The sequence below is a fragment of the Bufo bufo genome, chromosome 4 (genome assembly GCF_905171765.1).
Source record: "Bufo bufo chromosome 4, aBufBuf1.1, whole genome shotgun sequence".
In the NCBI taxonomy this organism is placed as follows: domain Eukaryota; kingdom Metazoa; phylum Chordata; class Amphibia; order Anura; family Bufonidae; genus Bufo; species Bufo bufo.
Genome location: NC_053392.1, coordinates 131,354,570 through 131,376,847, shown reverse-complemented (window position 1 = coordinate 131,376,847; position 22,278 = coordinate 131,354,570). Strand labels below are relative to the sequence as shown.

Here is a 22,278-nt window from a genome sequence, read left to right as displayed (position 1 = left end):
TGATGGCTTCTAAGTTCCCACAGCTTAAAAGCTTGTTGATTGGCTGCCCTGCAGCCTTTCAAAAGCTTTATTAAATGCCCGAACATCAAACTCGAACTCAGTTCGGGTTCGCTCAACACTAGTCATAAATAGTATTTTTTCTCGGGAACGCCACAACCGATTTTCACAAGATTATTATTTTAATGAGCAGCGCCAACCCTATCAGGCAGTATGCCTGGTTTAATAGATTTACTCCTGATGATAGGTGCTCTTTAAGGCCTGTTTCACACTTGCATTGGTAACTCCGGTTTTGAGGTCTCGCAGAGGATCTCAAAACCGGAATTAAATGGATCAGTTTTGATTTTGCAGATCAGGATGCATCCATTCCATTAGGATGCGGTTGTGTGAAATCAAAACGGAACAAACCAGATCGGTCACTAAATACATTGAAAATCAAAGGGTCCGTTTTTTTAGGCTCCATTGACTTACATTGTTTTTTACTGATGGATCCAGTTTGTTTTGTTTCAATGGCCGAACACAAAACCACAGCTTGCAACGGAATGCTGACGGAAGGAAGACATCCTGTTACATCCTGAACAGATCTCTTTCCATTCAGAATGCATTAGGACTAAACTGAACCATTTTTTTCCCCGATTTTGAGATCCTCGGCCGGATCTCAATACTGGAAAACAACAGCGCAAAAGTGAAACAGGCCTAAGGCTCACACTGGTGTTTATCTTTTCCGGCAGGCTGTTCTGATCTTTTTCAGCAGGCTGCGTGCAGCGTTTTTTGTCTGGCCGCCTCTCAGCATATTTGCCGTGCTGCAGTCGGATGTCCGGCTGGCCCCATTATAGTGAAAGGGGCCAGAGGGACTTTCGGCAGCACACATGTGCACACTGTAGTACGGATCTGGCAGGCTGTTCACCTGCCAGAACAGCCTGCCGGAAAAGGTAAACGCCAGTGTGAAACTGGACTATGTAAGAATGACCTGATGCTGAATTCTTTTTATACCAAGGGCAGAATGACTAATAAAGTGGTTTTCTTTGTTATCACAGTATTTTGACACTGATTGATAAACACCTGTGTGTCACATTTGTGGATGGTTACGTGTGAGTTACATCAGCTTATCTTTTGCCTTGTGGCAGATTCAGAAGAAAACAGCATATAATGTTATTAGACTGCAGTCACGGCTTTCCACAATCTATCACTGTAATTGGAAACTTGGGCTCAAATTTAGATGTTGGCTGCATTCAGTAAGTGCGCTGTGCCAGACAATGTACTGAGTGGGCACTGCAACAACATAAACAATAAAAAAGTAATATCAGTCTACGACTTTCTCGTCTGCTTAAAATGCACAAAACTAACACAGGCTGCAAAAAGTTGGAACTGTAAATGACTGCCATATTGCTGTAACGGCTACATAATTACACTGCATAAGCTTTATTAGGCAAATGTTATGCATGCAGTTTTCTTCCTATTTGGGTCAGAGTTTTGCCTTAACCCACTTAGCTGCTGGAGGAACAAGCAGGAGGCATGCAAAGCAGATTTACAGAGACCGGAGAGAGTAGGGATAAGCAGAGGCGGAGGGACAAAGATAAAGTTCTGCTGAGAAATCAGCCACATTATGGACAAAATAAACTGGAACTTCAATTAAAATTTAGCCCTGGCATGCTATGAATAAAAAAAAAAATATCACCTAGAAGCAGTGATCTGTCCTTGAACATCTTAATTTAATTCTGTAGCAAGACACCCCAGGCCCAGCACTTGCATACTACACGCAAAGGTTTCTTACGCCTATTTATGGTGTCTCTTGCTTCAAATCTTATCAAAAATCTAAATCTTCTCCCACAGAATCTTTCAAATAAACCACTTAACATTGTGATCTATAGTATATTCTGTCTTAAACTATAAATACAATATCCATAGGCAAGGAAATACACACCAAAAAGGCAGACTATGGAGATCACGGAGAGAGGGGGACCAGGTCTTGTTGGCACCAAACCCTTCAACACTCATTGGAGAGAACCTGTCCAAGACCTCCTTGTTAGCAAGCAAGCACCTTGGGAATTGGCCCAAAATGTGGACCTATTTTTATTGTTGCAATGGGATCTCCATTAGAATGGGGATTGTTCCATCATTACATGAAGCTTATGATTATTTTGGTTTCCGATCTGTCCTTCCTTCATCCACAATTATCACTGAATGCACCTACAGTCGTGGCCAAAAGTTTTTAGGCTGACACAACTTTCTACAAAGTTTGCTTCTACAGTCATTTCGTGCCTTGAAAATGAACTTAATAAAAAACACAATTTCTACTGCTTTTCATCCCTGCCCCCAAATGACCTGATAACATAAGTGTTAATGAGGACAAGGCAGTTGATAACTCTGTCATGTTGATTAAATTAGAAGAGCAGACAGGTTGCTTTATAAGGAGGAGTGGTGGTACTTGAAATCATTGTCTTCTTCTGTCAACCATGGTTACCTCAAAGGAAACATACCGCTGAAATGTTGGGCCCCTGGCCAGGAAACTCTCCAGCTCTCAATCCCATTGAGAACGTGTAGTGAACTAACAAATTGAAATTGTGATTAGGCAAGAACAGATTGCTATTAGTTAGGATTTGGCTCAGAAGCTGATATCCAGCATGCCAGGGGGAATTGCAGAAGTCTTGAAATAGAAGGGTCAATACTGGAAATATTGAGTCTTTGCATAAACTTGATGTATTTGTCAATAGACGTTAAACATCTTATGAAATGCTTATAATTATACTTCAGTATACCATAGAAACATCTGACAAAGAGATCTAAAAACACCGAAGCAGTAGACTTTGTGAAAACCAAAATTTGTCTCAGTCTCCAACCTGCTGGCCATGATTGTATCCTTTGAGATGTGGTCCCCTTAGTTACTGGCCCCATATCAGCTGCCTTGCATGCTAAACTGGTAGTTATACCCATGTATGCAGGAGGAGTTTCTAGAGTTCAAAATGGTACATTTATGTGTAGAGGAAAATAAATTTTTTTTTAAAAGTTCTCCCCAAAAAATTAAGTCAGTGCATTGCTGGCCAAATCCCCAAAGGGAGCACAAATTGCCAAATGTCATGGATGGACTGTGGTGGTATAAGTATATTAGAAATGTAATCAAAATGTTGCAGTTATTGATTACATATCCGAGTTGGGAATACCCATGTAATCTCTTTTTGATCGCTGTGTAATGAAAAGTTAGGCTACTTTCACACTAATGGCATGGACCTCCAGCAGGCTGTTCCGTCGGGTGAACAGTCTGTCGGATCTATCCTGCCGCTAGTGACCGTGTGCCCCCAGACTGCCGCTCTGTCCCCATTGACTATAATGGGGGCGGGGGCGGAGTTTCCAGCGAGGCACGACATCGCACGGCAAGAGGCTGCCGGAATAAATGTCGGACATGTCGTAGTTTTATTCCGGCAGCCTCTCGCCGTGCACTACCGTGCCTCGCCGGGAACTCCGCCCTCGCGCCCATTATAGTCACGGGGAGGGAGCGGCAGTCCGGGGGCACGCAGTCACTAGCGGCAGGATGGATTCGACAGACTGTTCACCCGACAGAACAGCCTGCCGGAGGTCCGTGCCGCTAGTGTGAAAGTAGACTTATGCAGCTGTCTAATATACTGTGGCCCAGATTTTCAAATGTGTCTGTGCCTAGAATCTGTCTTAGAAGTGGTACAAAGTCACACAATTAGGGTCTTAATAACCTTTTCGGTCTCATTTGAAAAGAGCTGGGGCTTGATGGAAAGAGGTGTGGTTTTGTGGTAAAGGAGTATGTTTTAAGATGAGACATTTTGCTCCAAAATAGCACCACAAATCTGTCTCAAACTAAGCCAACCAATAGTGGGACTAGTGTTAGACATGGGTGTCTATCCCTGTGCAGTACCCCAGAACAGGGTACTTGCAAACTATTCTTGTTATGTAATGCTTTGTAATGTACTTGGTATAGTTCTGTATGGATCTGTCAGGGTTAACAATCCTTACTGAACCCCTACAGGAAGTTATGTGTTGCATCTAGGTCCACCCCTAGCTTAGTTTACAGTTAGCTGAGGAAGTGAAGGAAGCTACATATGCATTCCTCAGAGTACTAGGCCTATGTTCCAGAAAATCACTATCTCAGAGATCTACAGAGAGAAAACCATCTCTATTTTACTTGCTCCAGGAAAAAAAGAGAGAAAGGAAAGAACTAGAAAGTCCAGAATCTGCATGGCCGAGCACTAGAGTCTGATAGAGATTTTACTGCAGTGAGAGGGGGATTGATAAAACATCATTCAACACTTGTACACAACCCTGGCCCACCGCATCTCAATCCTGTACCCCTAAATTGTGAATTACAGCCATCAGTGCAACAGTAATATAATATTGCCAGCCTTAGACTCTGCAGAGAAGGAGACTTTGGCAAGATAGAGAGGAAGAGAAGCTACAATTCCCATCCTGACCTATATCCATACATTGCTATCTGGGAAATTCTGCACTGTCAATTGTCTGGAACTGTGTTTTTCTACTGTTGGATGTACTGCAACTCAGGGGAGATGCAAGGTCAAAACATTCGGGGCCTGGGCCCCTGATGTTTTGTCCTAGGCCCCGAATGTCCTGCCTGCCTGCTAGATACAACTGTATTGCCGTCCTCAGGACAGCAATACAATTAAATCTAATGCACTGCAAGAGCTGAAGGACCTGTGATGACCTCACAGGTCATGTGATCAATTCTAAATGCAGTAGCTGGAAAGGACCTGCCATGATGTCACCATCATGTGACCAGTGCAGGAGAGGACGGCTCAGTAGTGAAGAGAAGTCCTGGTAAGAGGCTGAGGTGATGTCTGCTAACAAGAGGAGAGGTAAGTGAAGATTACTCAGTGTGAGAGGCAGAGCAATGCTGGGAGTTATAGTTATTTAACTGGGACTGTATGTTAGGGCTAAAGGGAGGGAAGTTATTTACATGGGACAGTGAGGTGGAGTGATGTTAATTACATGGGACTGAAATTTGGAAGTGGCTGGGGTAGGGTGATATTTACATGGGACTGTATGTTAAGGGGTAAGGTTATTTATATGGGACAGCATGTTGAAGGCAGCTGTGGGAGGGAGTGATATTATTTACATGGGATTGAATGTTAAAGGGTAATGTTATTTACATGGGACTGCATGTTGGAGGTGGCTGGGGTAGGGAGTAATGTTATTTATATGGGACTGAATATTGAGGAGGTGATGTTATTTACACGGGACTGTATGTTGAAGGCGGCTGGGGAGGGGGTGATGTTATTTACATGGGACTGTATATTGGAAGGGGCAGGAGAGATGGTGTGATGTTATTTACATGGGACTGTATTTTGGAGGGGGCTGTAGATAGAGAGGGATGTTATTTACATGGGACTGTATATTGGAGGGGACTGAAGAGATGGTGTGAATGTATTTATATGGGACTCTATGGCGGAGGGAGGGAAATAGTGTTATTTACATGGGACTGTATGGCGGAGGTGCTGAGGAATTATAATTTCTGAGGACACTAAACGGAGGAATAAAACTACAGAGGGCACTGCAGGGGGCATTATAAATACTTGGGGCACTTCAGGGCGAGCATTATAACAGTAGGAGGCGATATAAATACTGGGGGCAATGTGGGGGCATTTTAAATCCAGGGGAAAATTAGGTGTTCTTATTACTATTGGGGGCTCTATAGGAGGGATCCGCATTATTTCTACTAAGAGCATTATGGGGGCTTTATTACTACTGAAGGTCTGTAGAGAGCTTTATTACCACTGGGGGGACGATAGGGGGACTTATTTCTACTGGGGGCTCTGTGAGGGAATTATTAATACTGGAGGGCTCTTCTACTAATGGAGGCACTCTTGTGGAGCTTTATCACTGTTGGGTCCAGTAGGGGGCAGTATTACTAATGAGAGCATTCTAGAAGGGAATTAGTATTGGTGGGACTATGATGAGTACTATTACTATGGGGGGGGGGGCACTAATTTTTCTTCAGGATAGTAATTGGGGGTACAGAAAAGTGAGGAAGCTAAGATGTCTGTGTGTCACACCCTGCAGAGACGAGGCGGCGGAGAGAAGTGTCCGGAACAAATGGAGAAGATGATGACAGATCTACATCAGAGGAGACGTCACCTGGGAGGCCCTGGACGTGAGAGGTACTATATGTGCTGCTGTATAGCAAGTACAGTAAAATGTCTTCAGTGCTAGTGTTTGCGGGGTGGGGTTGTTCAACTTCGAGAATTGGGCCATAAGCATTGGTGCTTGGGCTCCGGATCTTTTGAGACCCTAGCAACGCCCCTGCTGCAACTCCCATTCTGCCGTTTGGTGAAGAGAGAAGTTTATTTTCTACACCTGGCCTGGTTACAGGCTCCAGCACCATACGCCGGCCACAGCACCTACATCTCCTGCCTTAGGCTACATGCACACGACCCTATGTGTTTTTGCGGTCTGTAAATTGTGGATCTTCAAAAAAAACAATGGATGCCATCCGTTATTTTTTTGCAGATCCATTGTAACAATGCTTAAAACAATTTGCGGGGCTACGGAATGGACATACTGATGCGGACAGCATCCTAACCGCAAAAAAATGCGGAACGGACACGGAAACAAACAACGTTCGTGTGCATGTAGCCTTAGGCCTCATGCACACGACCGTTGTTGTGTTCCGTTCCGCAAAATGGGGTTCCGTTGTTCCGTGATCCGTTTCCATTTTTGTTTCCGTGTGTCTTCCTTGATTTTTGGAGGATCACCAGACATGAAAAGTGAAAAAAAAATGTAAGTCAAGTTTGCCTTGAAAATGATAGGAAAAAAACGGACACGGATCACGGACGCGGATGACAATCTTGTGTGCCTCCGTGGTTTTTCACTGACCCATTGACTTGAATGGGTCCGCGAACCGTTGTCCGTGAAAAAAATAGGACAGGTCATTTTTTTTGACGGACTGGAAACACGGATCACGGACGAGGATGACAAACGGTGCATTTTCCGAGTTTTCAACGGACCTATTAAAAGTCAATAGGTCCGCAGAAAATAACGGAAAACGGAACAACGGACACGGAACACAACAATGGTCGTGTGCATGAGGCCTTACACCCATACAAAACGTTAACACCAAGAGCACCCCAATTACCATCATGCAGGAGCCCCACATCAGGGTGTGCCCTGGGAGAAGAAAGGGCGCTACCTCCTATCACTGCCCTGTCCTAGGGAAAAGGAAATATTCATATTTAAATCCAGAGGATGAAAACGCCTACAGAGATATATGTCTGCATAAGAGCGGTAGGTACTAAATGGTAGCAGTATCTTTTTTTTAATCAGGTCAATTTTTGAAACTAGTTCCTTACTCTGTTGCCTTTAAGGGTATGGCCAAACTTAGTGACTGGCAGGTGGCCAAAGCAGAGCTGGAAACTGTGCCATTATGCAATTTTATCACAAATCATCATGGTTTTCAAACTGACATTTAAATTGTACCTAAACCTATAAAACTATTTAGAGATGAGCGAATCAAAGTGGAATTCGATCCAAATTTCAGGATAAAATTTGATTTGCCTCGAAGCCGAATTTCCTTGTGCTTCGTGTTAGCGAATCGATTTAACCTGAAATAGTGTAAAAAACAAACCAAAAAAATCATACTTGCCTCTTCCATTTGCTTGCGACGGGCCGGCAGCCGCCATCTTGATTGAAGATCTCGGCCTAAATCCTGTGCGTGTCAAAGTATGACGTCACCACACCAGCCGACGTGATGGCGTAATCTCGCACTGCGTGAGATTTCGCTCCAGATCTTCAAGCAAGATGGCGGCGTACGGCCCGTCGTGAGCAAATGGAGTTTAATTTACTTTTTTTTTTTTATGTTAATCTTACACAGTTTTTACACTCAGATGCTGCGATCATATATGAACGCGGCATCTGAGGGGCACAATGACGGGGGGTTGCGCTATCATTGCACCCACTACTTACAAAAAAATGCTCTTTGTGATGAAGTAATTCATCACAAAGCGAATTTTTTTTGTAAAATCTGGCGAATCAGCCAAATCAAACTTTTCATAAATTCGCTCATCTCTAGTAATATTATTTATGTATTTTTTTCTGTTTTACCTAAGAAGTTCAGGTGCGTATAGCGGTTTAGAATCCGTACACGTCAGTGGTGTATGGGTGTATGTGAGCGTTGTACAGGCAGGAGCGCCCATTTCTGCTCCTGCCTGTACCAGCGTTGCTCTGCTACATCAGTACAGGATACCCTGTATGTGCTATGGAAGTCTTTAGCAGAGGAGCTCGGCATAGCACATTGCTGTTCCTGCCTGTGCCCGCTCCACTCCAGCCTGGCATAGTACATCGGTTATGCTATGTCAGGCTTTAGCAGAGCGGTGCTGGCACAGGCAGAGTCAGAGATGTGCGCTCCTGCCTGTTCATCGCCCACTGTGGCCCCACAGCAGAATCAGTACCACAGTACACCATTGAACAGATTCTAAACCCTAGTTTGCAGGTAAAACAGAAAAATTAAGTATATTACAAAGGTTTTATGACACTTACAATAGTTTTTAATACAAGTGTTTTAATGGTTTAGATACAATTTAAAGGGAGAAAAACAGCAGTTTTACCGGTAACACTAATAGGTATTAACAATAAATTTTTAGATTTCAAAAACAGGGCAATACGCTGTAAAATCGCACGCATGTTTTTCAGCTTTCTGGTGACTACTACACGTTAGCGACGCTTCCACTGCTCCTCGTTTGCTAACCAAAGATTGAGCTAATTAGTACTGATTAGTAACAACTAGGCCTCATGCACACAACCTTATGTATTTTGCTGTCTGCAAAACGCAGATCTACAAAGTATAGATTATTTCAATGTGACGTCTGTGTTGCATCCTTTTTTTTTGCAGACCCGCTAACTTGAATTGGTCCGTGGTCCGCATTTTGCAGCCAAGATAGGACATGTTTAGTGTTGAGCGAACTTGTGTTTTAAGTTCAGCGTATAAAGTTTGGGTTCGGGTTATCGAAGAATCGCGTTATGGATTCCGCTACCACGGACCATAACGAAATTTAGAATCCATAACGCGATTCTTCGATAACCCGAACTCGGACTTTAGACGTCGAATATAAAACACAAGTTCGCTCAACACTAGACATGTTCTATCTTTTGTAGAACGGGCATATGGATGCGTAAGGCCTCCTGCACACCACCGTATGGCTTTTTCAGTGTTTTGTGGTCTGTTTTTCACGGATCCGCTGTTCCGTTTTTTGTTTCCGTTGTGTTTCCGTTTCTGTTCCGTTTTTCCGTATGGCATATACAGTATACAGTAATTACATAGATAAAATTGGGCTGGGCATAACATTTTCAATAGATGGTTCCACAAAAAAACGGAACGGAAAACGGAAGACATACGGATGCATTTCCGTATGTGTTCCGTTTTTTTGCAGACCCATTGACTTGAATGGAGCCACGGAACGTGATTTGCGGGCAATAATAGGACATGTTCTATCTTTAAACGGAATGGAAAAACTGAAATACGGAAACGGAATGCATACGGTACAGTACATTCCGTTTTTTTTTCGGAACCATTGAAATGAATGGTTCCGTATACGGACCGTATACGAAATGCAAAAAACGGCCAGTAAACGGGGAAAAAAAACGGTCGTGTGCAGGAGGCCTAAAACTCATCGGTGTGCTTTCTGCATTCCGCAAAAAGATAGAAAATGTCCTCATTTTGCCCACAAAATCCGAACCACGGACCCATTGCAGTCAATGGGTCCACGAAAAAAGAAAGGATGAAACACAGACGTCACACAGACATCATCCGCATTTTGCGGATCCTCGTTTTGCAGACTGCATACGGTTGTGTGCATGAGTCCTTAAAGGGGTTATCCCACTCTGCGTTTTTATACTTACCTGCTGCCACCGCGCGTTCACTTCCTGGATTCTGGCTGGGGGCGGGCTTCATCTTGATTGAAGTCTTCTCCCGGCCGGGCCGCGCACTGGACTGAACGCGCACGCCGCCTCGCATGCGCCATGGTGACTTATTTCTGGCCAGTATAGTACAGAGCCGGCGTGCGCGTTCGCAGCTCTGTACTATTCTGGCCGGGAAGAAGTCACCGTCGCGCATGCGCGGCAGCGTGCGCGTTCAGGACAGCGAGTGGCCCGGCCGGGAGAAAAGAAGGAGTCTTCTGGGCAAGCGCGACCATCAGGATTTTGCAGAAGAGCGGTGGTCGTAACCAGGGAAGACCGAGTCACAACAATAAGGTAAGTGGGGATGAATTTTATCCTAATCGGTGGGAATTTGTTAATAAAGTATATTTACAAAAATGATCACTGTCAAATCATTAACAGATTTAACAGTGATCATTATGATGGGATAACCCCTTTAACTCCAGTACTTTTGGAGAGATGTTACCCATTATATTCCAGTTGCAACGTGACATTTCTAATACACTCACACCACCTCCATCCATCCATGACATTCAACAAATCTTGCTGCCTTTGGGATTTTGGCCAGCACTCCACTGACTTGGGGAATGGATGCACCATAAATGTTTGAGATGACAAAGACTAGATAAGGACAGGTCTCCTGAGGCGGCTGTCTCGGTAAATACATGTATTCTTCCTGAAATAACAGCGCTGGGGCTCCTCCTCTTAGAGCTCAGGCCCACGTTTACTAAGGTCCTTGTGACAGAATTCTGGCAGAAGTTACACCTTTTTTTTTTGTGCAAATCAATTTAGAAAAGATATTATTGGTTAGATTCGAAGCACTTTGCTAAACACTTTCAAAAGGGTTTCGAAGAGGTGGTTTTATCTTGTCATAAAACGTACCAGATTTATTACTTGCGTGCTCCAGATTTCTGTCACAAAATAAGTGACCCACCTAACAGTTGCCTTAGGGCTTGTTCAAACGACCGTATGGCTTTTTCAGTGTTTTGCGGGCCGTTTTTAACGGATCCGTTTTTCGTTTCAGTAGTTTTTCCGGCCGCAATACGGCCACGGGTCACACACGTTCGTGTGAACTTAGCCCTACAGATCTCAGCAATCATCTCATTATCATCACAGACAGGATCACAAAGGCAGGTAACACCTATATAAAGATAACACGGTATCCACCATCAACAGTAGGTGATGGACAAAGCTCACCTCCTCCCCTCTTTACACAATGACCTCTGCACGGGTCACAGAGCGTGTCTAAAACACTCTCCCTTAGAAGTCAACGTCTACAGGTTTCTATGGTCCTTGTACGTACTGCAAAGCATATTTCTGAATGCTAAAATATTGATGACCTCTTCTCAGGATAGGTTATCAATATCTGATCAGTGGGGGTCCTACTCCCAGCACCCCAGACGATCAGCTGATTGAAGAGGCTGCAGGCAATTTAATTTCCTAAACTATTGGACAATCCCATAAAATGCTGAGAACAAGGTGTAAATGGCCAACTTTGGAACAGCTAATAAATTCAAAAAGGAGGCAAGTGATATATAAATATTTTATGGCGGTTAAGTAAGAAACTGACAGATTTGTAACTTCATCTCTAGTGGATGATACATTTGTGAAGAGGCACAATAACCATCTAACAAGACCCCACTCCCCGGCAGTGTACACACACATCAAAGTAAAATGAGACAAGCTGCAGCACAGATCGATGCCTGCAAAGAAAGAACCCAGAGATCAGATCTGCGGTAGGCGAGTGTTTTATGAGCAAGATGTAGAGATGCCTTCCGAGAGCAAGGAGTAGATCCAATAATTACCGGCATCACCACCCTGCAGCATCGGCTGAATGACAAGGACATAACAATAACAAATGTGCAGGCCACGGCACCAAAGAGCCACTCGTCCATAATACGATACCAATAAAAACCTACGCACACTATCTGAATTCTAATATCACTAAGGTGTGGCCACAAGTGGTGTAAACCATGCTGATTTTCCACAACAAAGTGAATGAGATTTTAAAAAATCTTTCCGCAATGAAATTCCTACACAAAAGGCCCCAATGCAAATGACCATATTTTCGCATTTCTTGTGGATTAAATGCAGACCCATTCATTTCAATAGGGTTGCAAAAAAGTGCAGACAGCAGACCACGGGCTGTCCACATCTGTATGTCCGTTCCTGTAAAAAAAAGCTAGAACATACCGTATTCTTGTTCATTTTGCGGACAATAACAGGACATTTGTACAGGAGATGGCGGCATGCACAAAGCCAGTATCTGTGTTTTACGGATCCACAGTGCGCGGACCGCAAAACACATAAGGCCGTATGCATGTTGTCAAACTGACATGCAGATTTCAAATTTTGGAATGCAAAGAGTGAAATCTGTGGCAAATCTGCAGCATTTAAGTACTGAACTCTGCAGCAATATCCACACAGTTTGCTGTGGATTTCTGGCAGATTTGCTGAGGATCTTCCACAGCGGACCCCCCTCACGTGGCTATATCCTAAACCTGCAAGACAGAACTGAAGAGAGAATTCTGCTCAAAAATATTTCCATCTCTGAATATTTATGTTACAAAGCTTTTATTTCATGTCTTTTTTTTTTATGCATTGGATGCAGTTTTATAAAGCTGTGTCATTTACTAAGACTGGCTTTTTAAGTCGGTCTTAGATTCCTCCCTATGCTGCTGTAAGATTCGGCTAAATTATGATGAGGCGTGAGCCGCGTCATATATTAGGCGCACCTATAGCAGTCCGTGTGCCTGGGGGTCATTTATTAAGACTGGCATTTTAGACGCAGCTCTTAATAACCCCTGCGCTGGCGGTGGATCCACCTACGTTATGTGGAGGCGCCGGACTCTACTTAACTTCACCGCATCCACTGCCAGTCTAAATCTACACCAGCTACCTTGCATTTTCTACACCTTAGGCCTATTGCACACGGACGTTTTTTTTTCCCGTTTACTGGACGTTTTTTGCGTTCCGTATACGGTCCGTATACGGAACCATTCATTTCAATGGGTCCGCAAAAAAAACGGAATGTACTCCGTATGCATTCCGTTTCCGTATTTCCGTTTTTCCGTTCCGTTTTAACATAGAACATGTCCTATTATTGCCCGCAAATCACAGTCCGTGGCTCCATTCAAGTCAATGGGTCCGCAAAAAAACGGAACACATACGGAAATGCATCCGTATGTCTTCCGTTTCCGTTCCGTTTTTTGCTGAACCATCTATTGAAAATGTTATGCCCAGCCCAATTTTATCTATGTAATTACTGTATACTGTATATGCCATACGGAAAAACGGAACGGAAAAACGGAACGGAAACGGAAACACAACGGAAACAAAAAACGGAACAACGGATCCGTTTAAAACGGACCGCAAAACACTGAAAAAGCCATACGGTCGTGTGCAATAGGCCTAAAACAGGCTTAGGCCTCCTGCACACGGCTGTTTTTTTTTTCCCGTTTACTGGCCGTTTTTTGCGTTCCGTATACGGTACCATTCATTTCAATGGTTCCGCAAAAAAAACGGAATGTACTCCGTATGCATTCCGTTTCCGTATTTCCGTTTTTCCATTCCGTTTTAACATAGAACATGTCCTATTATTGCCCGCAAATAACGGTCCGTGGCTCCATTCAAGTCAATGGGTCTGCAAAAAAAACGGAACACATACGGAAATGCATCCGTATGTCTTCTGTTTCCGTTCCGTTTTTTGCTGAACCATCTATTGAAAATGTTATGCCCAGCCCAATTTTATCTATGTAATTACTGTATACTGTATATGCCATACGGAAAAACGGAATGGAAAAACGGAACAGAAACGGAAACACAACGGAAACAAAAAACGGAACAACGGATCCGTGAAAAACGGAACGCAAAACACTGAAAAAGCCATACGGTCGTGTGCAATAGGCCTTAGAAAATGATAAATGAGATGGGCCTGGTGGCGCGCCCCCATCCCATCCAAGCCCCCTTTTTTAAACCTGGAGTGAGCAGGGAAAAGTCACAGATTGCAATGCAAATAACCTTTGCGCCGCAATCTGTGACAGAAATACGTCAGAAAACTGGCGTAAATGACCCCCTCTGTGTTTTTCATCAACATTTACTCCTATTTCCAGGCATAAATGTTAGCAAATTTGCCCCGGTACGGCCCCTGACATGCCCTTGCTCCGCCCCCATCATGCACAACATGGAGTAAAACCGACCGTGCGACTAAATATTGTCATACACTAACTCAAAAAAGGGACTTACAACAATTTTTATGACTAAAATAGTGGCAAGTCCCTTAATAAATGACCCTTGTGGTGTCCAATCCATGGTCAGGATTTGTTGATGTGCAACAGATTGGACACCACTGTCATAGAGCATAAAACCCTGCTCCCAAATAAATACCCAAAATGGGAGGAATCGCAGTATGTAGGTCTTTTGCTGAGTTGCAAAAGTTGAAAGTCTTGGTTGACACCTACAGCATAGATTGAAAACCTGCAGCACAAGTCACTTTACGCTGCGGGTTTTCTCCACAGCATGTGGATGAGATTTCTAAAAAATCTCAGTTACTGGTCTAGTAGTGTACAGTGCTGCATATTTACTGCATGCAAAGTTGCCTTTTTGACCGGCCATGCAACAATATGAAGTCGCGTGGCCGGTTTTGAAAAGTTTTTCACAGTTGGGCAGGATGGGGGTGGATGCGGATATGTATGTCTGAAAATTCTTCCTACTGGAGGATTAGCAAAATTTATTACCAGGCGCATGCTGCATTAGGCTAGTCATCTGGTCAACCAATATTAACCGGACAGAATAAATATCGAATAAATCGAAAAAACGGACCCCCAAGGAGTCATAATAATCACCAAAAAATGAAACCGACTTTCGTATATATGAAAATCCAAAAGACTCGGCCTAGAGATCTTTGCACCACTCAGGGTATGTTTAATCTTGTCCTTGTACTTTAACCTCAATCTCTACAATTGCCTCCTTTGCACTTTGTTTGGGGCGTTGCTGTCATGAGGTTTTGAGGTATGCTTTTTTAGGGCTCTTTCACACCTGCGTTATTGTCTTCCGGCATAGAGTTCCGTCGTCGGGGCTCTATGCCGGAAGAATCCTGATCAGGATTATCCTAATGCATTCTGAATGGAGAGTAATCCGTTCAGGATGCATCAGGATGTCTTCAGTTCCGGTACGGAACGTTTGTTGGCCGGAGAAAATACCGCAGCATGCTGCGCTTTTTGCTCCGGCCAAAAATCCGGAACACTTGCCGCAAGGCCGGATCCGGAATTAATGCCCATTGGAAGGCATTGATCCGGATCCGGCCTTAAGCTAAACGTCGTTTCGGCGCATTGCCGGAGCCGACATTTAGCTTTTTCAGAGTGGTTACCATGGCTGCCGGGACGCTAAAGTCCTGACAGCCATGGTAAGTGGAGCGGGGAGCGGGGGAGCAGTGTACTTACCGTCCGTGCGGCTCCCCGGGCGCTCCAGAGTGACGTCAGGGCGCCCCAAGCGCATGGATCACGTGATCGCATGGATCACGTCATCCATGCGCATGGGGCGCTCTGACGTCATTCTGGAGCGCCCCGGGAGCCGCACGGACTGTAAGTATACCGCTCCCCCGCTCCCCGCTCCTACTATGGCAACCAGGACTTTAATAGCGTCCTGGGTGCCATAGTAACACTGAAAGCATTTGGAAGACGGTTCCGTCTTCAAATGCTTTCAGTACACTTGCGTTTTTCCGGATCCGGAGTGTAATTCCGGCAAGTGGAGTACACGCCGGATCCGGACAACGCAAGTGTGAAAGAGGCCTAGCATTCTTTTTTTCCAGGTTGTTATTTTCGTGCATCGATCTCCCGGCCTCTCCTTGGGTCCTGCTCCTCATCTGTGTGTCCTGCCTTGTGCTGCCTTCTTTTATCATGCATGTATGTATTGTTCATATATATTTATAATAAAGTCTTTTGGATTTTCATATATACGAAAGTCAGTTTCATTTTTTGGTGATTAGTCATCTGGTAGAGCAAGGGGAAACAAAGAAAATACTGGTCTTCATAAATGTGCCCCCCTGTGTGCCACAGTGCAAAGTCTGTGCATGTGGAAATGCCTTGGACCTTAATGGTATACTCGAATGGTGGAAAATACACTGGAAAAATTCTCTATGTATTTACAATAGAATAATGTCATAAATCCAAAGCTGACCCGATTTCTGCCGCAGATTTTTTTTTAATTTTTTAATTTTTTTATTAAACATTTTATTCTTATTTGTAGTTTAAATGCTGTGGATCCGCGGATTAGCTTTTTTAAATGGGCACATTACCAGGAAGAATACACCAGGTTTTCCAACGGTTTTAATCAGGAATTCACACCAGAATTACGGGTAAAATCCGCTGTGTGAACATGCCCTAAGGCCTACATTAGACCAGCAGATAAGGCTGACGATCGGCGATCGGCTATTACATGCAGCGATCTCCTCCACGGTATGGGGAGGAGCGATCGCCAATGTACACTGTACATTTGGTAGCCCCAGGCACTTCCTGCTGCCCTCGAATTGGTCAGCATTGCTCATGTGAAAAGTGCTGGCCAATCCAAGATCAGGGATGGACTAGTAGGAAGTGTCTTGGGCTACCGAATATATTTCAGATGCTCAGTATACATCAGATAGTCTGAGACGTGCTGTAGCCATCTTGGATGGCAGAAGAGAAGCCTGAGAATTTGTGGATCTACAGCTATAAAAATATGAAAAGGAAGCCTCCATGTCAATGTTCTGCTCATTCCCCACTTAACTCGTCAGGCTAGGTGTAGATCATTTCTCCAAACCGAAATGCGTCAAATTGTGACACAGCTTGGTGCAATTTACCCCAGAATCTAGGTGCACTGATCTTGCTAAATTGGGCCCAATGTGTAGATCCTGCAGTGGAACTATGGGGCTATAAGCTGCAGTTCAGCAAGAGCTCCATTATATGGTAGGTATCAGTCTGGCTCGCAGATGTTCACCAGGTAATTAACACACACATAGTGAAACAAACCAGGGGAATTGTGGTTTGTGTAAATCAATGGAGAAGAGGAAGCACTTGAGTACTCTCGTATTTCCCATTGGCAGCTTTTACTCTACTGATTTCGAGCTGGCAATTAGGACTACGTTTGATTTATCAGTATAGAAATGGAGACACTCTAGAGCTCTAGTGTCCTCCACGAGAAGGTTAACAACTTGTAAGCACCTCACTTGGCAGCAGGTAGCAGTTAGCTCAGACGAGTCGCTCTTTTCTGGATTATCTCAGGTTTTGATGTTCTAGAATTTATATATAGTACATCTTAGGCAGTGAGGAATGTTCTCCATGTTCTCCGGTGACCTTTTTTTTTTATACGTATCCCTGTTCTATTTTTTTTTTAATTACTTCTTTCAGTTTAGTTTACATCAATTTATCAAATTTGGTGCATACGAAAAAACTGGCTTAGTTGCCCATAGCTACCAATTAGATTCCACCTTTCATTTTCCAAAGATGCTCTGAAAAATGAAAGGTGGAATCGGACTGGTTGTTATGGGCAACTAAGCCAGTTTTCCTTTACACCAGTTTGATAAATCTTAGGCCCCTTGCACACAGCCATTGCTGGCCGTGGCCCGTATTGCGGCCCGCAATATGCGGGCAACGGCTGTGTGCTCCCCACATCACGGATGCAGACCCATTCACTTGAATGGGTCCGTAATCCTGAGCTGTGGTGCGGAACGGAGGCACGGAACCCCACGGAAGCACTATGGAGTGCTTCTGTGGTGTTTCTGTCCGTGCTTCTCCACCACAAAAAAATAGAACTTGTTCTATTTTTAACGGTGCAGACGGATCACGGATCCATTCAAGTTGAATGGGTCTGGATCCGTCGCGGCTGCCGCACGGATGGGGCCCGTGCATTGGGGACCGCATACGCACAACAGCCGTGTGCAAGAAGCCTTAGTCTATCTGCCCATGCTTTTGACTGGTTTTACTTGTAGAAACCATGTGATTGAAACTGGTGTGCGCTGATGGACTCCAGAGTTCACTATTGGTGCCACTCAGCACATGAAATTGCAATTGAGAATAAAAAATGCTGCTTGTAATGTTTTTATCCTCCTGTATACAATATACACAACAGGGAATATTTAAAAAAATTGATGCAAAAAAAATAGAGTAGCTGCCCATAGCAACCAATCAGATTTCAGTTTGCTTTTTCCAATGGACTTCTTGAAAATAAGAGATGGAATCTGATTGACTGCTATGGATAACTATTCCACTTTTCCTTTGCGTGACTTTGGATAAATCGCCCCATAATATCTCTGCTGATACCAGTCATATATCTGACACAGGCTGCACGGTTTAGTGTTAAAAATGGCAGCCATTCCCATGCTAATGGTATTAAAGGGTTGAAGAAACATGGCTACTTTCTTTTAGAAATACTGCTCCATGGGGTATGTCCGGAAAGCCTGGGCTGCAATAACACAACCTTAGGACAAATGTGGCAGCCATGTTTTAATGTTCTGATCCTGAACAACTCTTTTACCTACTCAGATGAGACTCAGCCCACAACATGACAATCTTCATTGTGAGACCCGGAAAAAGCAAGAGTACATGAAATGCAAATTACTTTACCAAGAAGATATAAAGTACATGGCCCAACAGTCTCATCTTATAGAAGCTAATTTTCCAAATAAAATAGCCCAATAGTGAACAAAGGCCCAGATTTACTAATGTGTCTGCACTAGGGTTGCCACCTTTCCTAACAAAAAATGCCGGCCAAGTTAAGCCACACCACAAAGGAGGTGTGGTTGTGGGGCATGGCTTAACATGGGGTGTTAATTTGCTATTGTACTGTGGCTCCCAATAATATTAATGCCCCTATTAGTGCCCCCAGTAATAGTAATGCCCCCATTAGCGCCCCCAGAATTAATACTGTCCACATTAGTGCTCCTAGTAATATTAATGCCCCCATTAGTGCCCCCAGTAATAGTAATGGGCCCATTAGTGCCCCCCAGTATAAATAATGCCCCCATTAGTGCCCCCCAGTAAGAATAATGCCTCCATTAGTGCACCTCAGAATTAATGCACCCCATTAGTGCCCCCAAGAAGAAGAATGCTCCCATTAGTACCCCCAGGAAGAATAATTCCCCCATTAGTACCCCCAGTAAGAATAATGCCCCCATTAGTACCCCCAGGAAGAATAATGCCACTATTAGTGCCCCCAGTTACAATAATGCCCCCCATTAGTGCCCCCAGTTACAATAATGCCCCCATTAGTGCCCCCAGTTACAATAATGCCCCCCATTAGTTCCCCCCAGTTTGAATAATGCCCCCCATTAGTGCCCCCCAGTTCAAATAATGCCCCCATTAGTGCCCCCTTCTCTGCTTCTGCAAAGAAAAAAACGCTCCAGTGTGATGACGTCTCGCATGTCCTGTGCTGAGCTTCCAGTCAGCAACACGAGGAAATGGAGGAGATGAGTGTTTTTTTGGGGGTTTTTTATTAACAGGGGAGGGGGAGGTAAAGGCGGCACCGGCAGAGCCACTAAAATACCGGTCTTGCTGGTGAGATACCGGTCGGGTGGCAAACCTAGTCTGCACCCAAAATCTAGAAAAAAGTGGCGCAAATTGGCCTACACTGCTACACTTTTTTCAATTTTTTTTTCCAGACTCAACAAGGACAGGGCTTATCACAAAGAGGCAGAGTTTTAGGGGTAACGGTGCCAAAATAGCGCCACAATTCTGGTGTAAAAATCTGTCTCAAAGTAAGCCAACTAACGGTTGGTACAGAGTCAGAGAAAAGTGTGTGAGGGTTATTTACGTAGCATCCTACGCCTGTTTCAGGCATTAAAAATGTTGAAAACCTGAATTTTGGGACTTTTTAAACACCCTTGCGATAAGATTTGTTGCATGCGTGTTTTTGCATCACATTCGACACTTCAGAGTGTGGGGGACCAGGCCAGGAAAGGGACTTCAGGCCTCAACAAATTTACAATCAGGCGTAAAAAGAGGATTGAAAACTACTCCAGTGAGTTGGTGGAGTAGTTTTTACTCCAGGCACACAGACTGCTGGAGGTGCACTTCAATTTATGACGAGGCGCACTCCTTCGCTTTAATATATCAGCAATGCATGTCACACAATGACGGTATGTTACTGAGTGACCTCAACTGGACGCAATTACCTTCAACATACAACATAACTATTTTACATACAAATTGCCTAAAATGACAGTATCCCTGTGCGGATTCATATGTCGGCACAGAAATAAACCGCGGCCTCCTGTGCATGTCTATGTACACACTGACAAGCAATCCATGAATACGACATACAGTACATCAAGCACATCATTCTGCCAAAGCAAAACCCAGCGCATACACATGTCTTTAGATAGTCACCTCCCACGCACTCGCATTTTAACGTCTGTCCGAACATAATGCCCGTAGCTATTTTTAATTTAAAAAAAAAAGTCTTTGATGCGGCTCCCAAAAAGGTCCTTTGTGCAAAAGAACAAAAAAAAACAGCTTGGTTAATATGGGCTTCTATGCGTACCGCGCCGTTTATAGCCATGGGGTAGTATGTGTCACAGTGCATGTAGGTGTACGTATACTTGCAGGATGGAACACACTAATGTGAACAGGTGAAAAGATTCCTTTACACCCACCAAGACCTACAGAGAAAAAACGGAATGTGCTTGTACAGAAATGACACCCGCGTACACCCACTGCTATACTACCCACATTCCTCCGTCTTCTGCACAAAGTCGCAGACACCTGTGCGATGCATGTCGGGGTACCTGCCGTACGAGTGCCGCAGATAAGTGACATAGGGGGAGATGTGCAGGGGTAAAGGGAAAACACATGCATTAATGGACAGCTATGGCTACGGCAGAAGGACATGCATTATTTTACACACGCAAACACCTACACATGTTGTCGCACGCTCTCCTGACTGTCAGCAGTTTGCGCGCTTTCTATATTAAGCCATCGGCATCGCATATTCTCCTCCCAACCCTGTCACTCTCACCCTTCGATGGGATCTTCCTCGCATGGGCTTGGAGGGTCACAAGTAAGTACATCCCCCTCCTCGGACACTGCCTGAGGCTCCATGCTGCACTCTCTCAGACAGTCAGAAGTGTGCAGAGAGTGCAGGGATACTGCTTGCCAGCCAGAGACTGCACTCCGGGTGGTTACCAGGGAAACGGGAAGGAAAAGACTCTATAGATGGAGGGGGGGGGGGGGGGGGGGGGTCTCCGCTGCACTAAGTGGAGAATAAGGGGAGAGGGAAAAAGGAAGATAGGGAAAGGAGTAATAGAGAAAAAGACAGAAAGGGGATGTCTGGGGCGAGGGAAGGAAGGAAGAAATGAATAGAGAATGTCAAAATGAGAGAAGGGAGAACAGGAGAGAGGAGGGGAAAAGAGAGGGAGTGAGTGGCTTCCAGGAGGAGGGAGCACAACAGATAGGTGTTCAGAGAGCAGACAGAAATAGACTGTACAACAATGAGGAGAGGACAGGGCGCTATTTACTAGGACTTGTGGCACTACGTTTGCAATTTGAAGGATGGATGTGTGACCCGCTAACCCATTTAATACCACCGCAGGGACCAAAGGCTTGCTAAAAATTGGGAAGAGAGACAGGTGGATGGAGCAGAGGAGGAGGGAGGCTGATTGGGAATTGCTTAAATTGTCAGCTGCAGGGCAGCTGCAGAAGTCGCTTCACAACGTCATTGACCACCTGTAAGTGCACCGGAAATCTGCAGCCGCTTTGAACTTTTTAAGCGTCAGGGCGCCTTCACACGCTGCAGATTTTATTGCTGAATTTTACGCGACTGAATATCAATCCCATCCACCAGAATGGAGCTTGCAGAAATCTATGTGCCCTATTCAAATGAATGGAACTGATTTGCAGTCACTGAAAATTCTGCAAAAAAAATCTGCAGCGAGTGAAGGCGCCCTTGGGGCACGATTATATATCGTTTTGTTTTGGGGCCCTTCTGCACATTTGCGTCCTCCTTCCCCCAGTGTTTATACATTATGGGCCAGATTTATCATTAGCTCAAGTCAAAATAAATGGAGTGAAAAGTTAGCAAATTTTTGCGCAATCGCTAAAACTGCGCAAAAATTTGCAACTTTTTTTGGCTCTGCTCTATGCTCGCCAGTTTTCTGAAAGTGGGTGTGTTTTCTTATGCAAATGTATCCCTAGACAGATTTACTATTGCGACAATTTAAAAAGTCGCAATAAATTGCACAATTTCATTCCAGTGAGGACCATGCTTATCTTATGCGACTTTTTAATAGAACATGCGACTTTTTTGTAAAGACGTGCGACTTTTGTAAAGCTGCTTACTGACGGATAAACTGCTACCGTCAAACCACATTTATTACAGTCTTAAAGGGCCGATCATAAATCTGACTTA

At 44.3% G+C, this 22,278-nt stretch overlaps 1 protein-coding gene across 2 annotated transcripts in view; it reads right to left on the bottom strand.

Annotated features, from left to right (window-relative positions):
- Positions 1-22,278, bottom strand: part of NGEF (neuronal guanine nucleotide exchange factor) — a 195,069-nt gene that overhangs the window by 101,493 nt on the left and 71,298 nt on the right. The window contains exon 1 of one of the 2 annotated variants that reach the window (XM_040427897.1): positions 20,890-21,227. The exons of the other annotated variant lie outside the window; for it this stretch is intronic. Coding sequence (XP_040283831.1) covers positions 20,890-20,972 — 83 coding nt within the window. The 5' untranslated portion in view covers positions 20,973-21,227. Of the gene's footprint in view, positions 1-20,889; positions 21,228-22,278 lie in introns of those variants that run through there. 2 annotated transcript variants of the gene reach the window in all.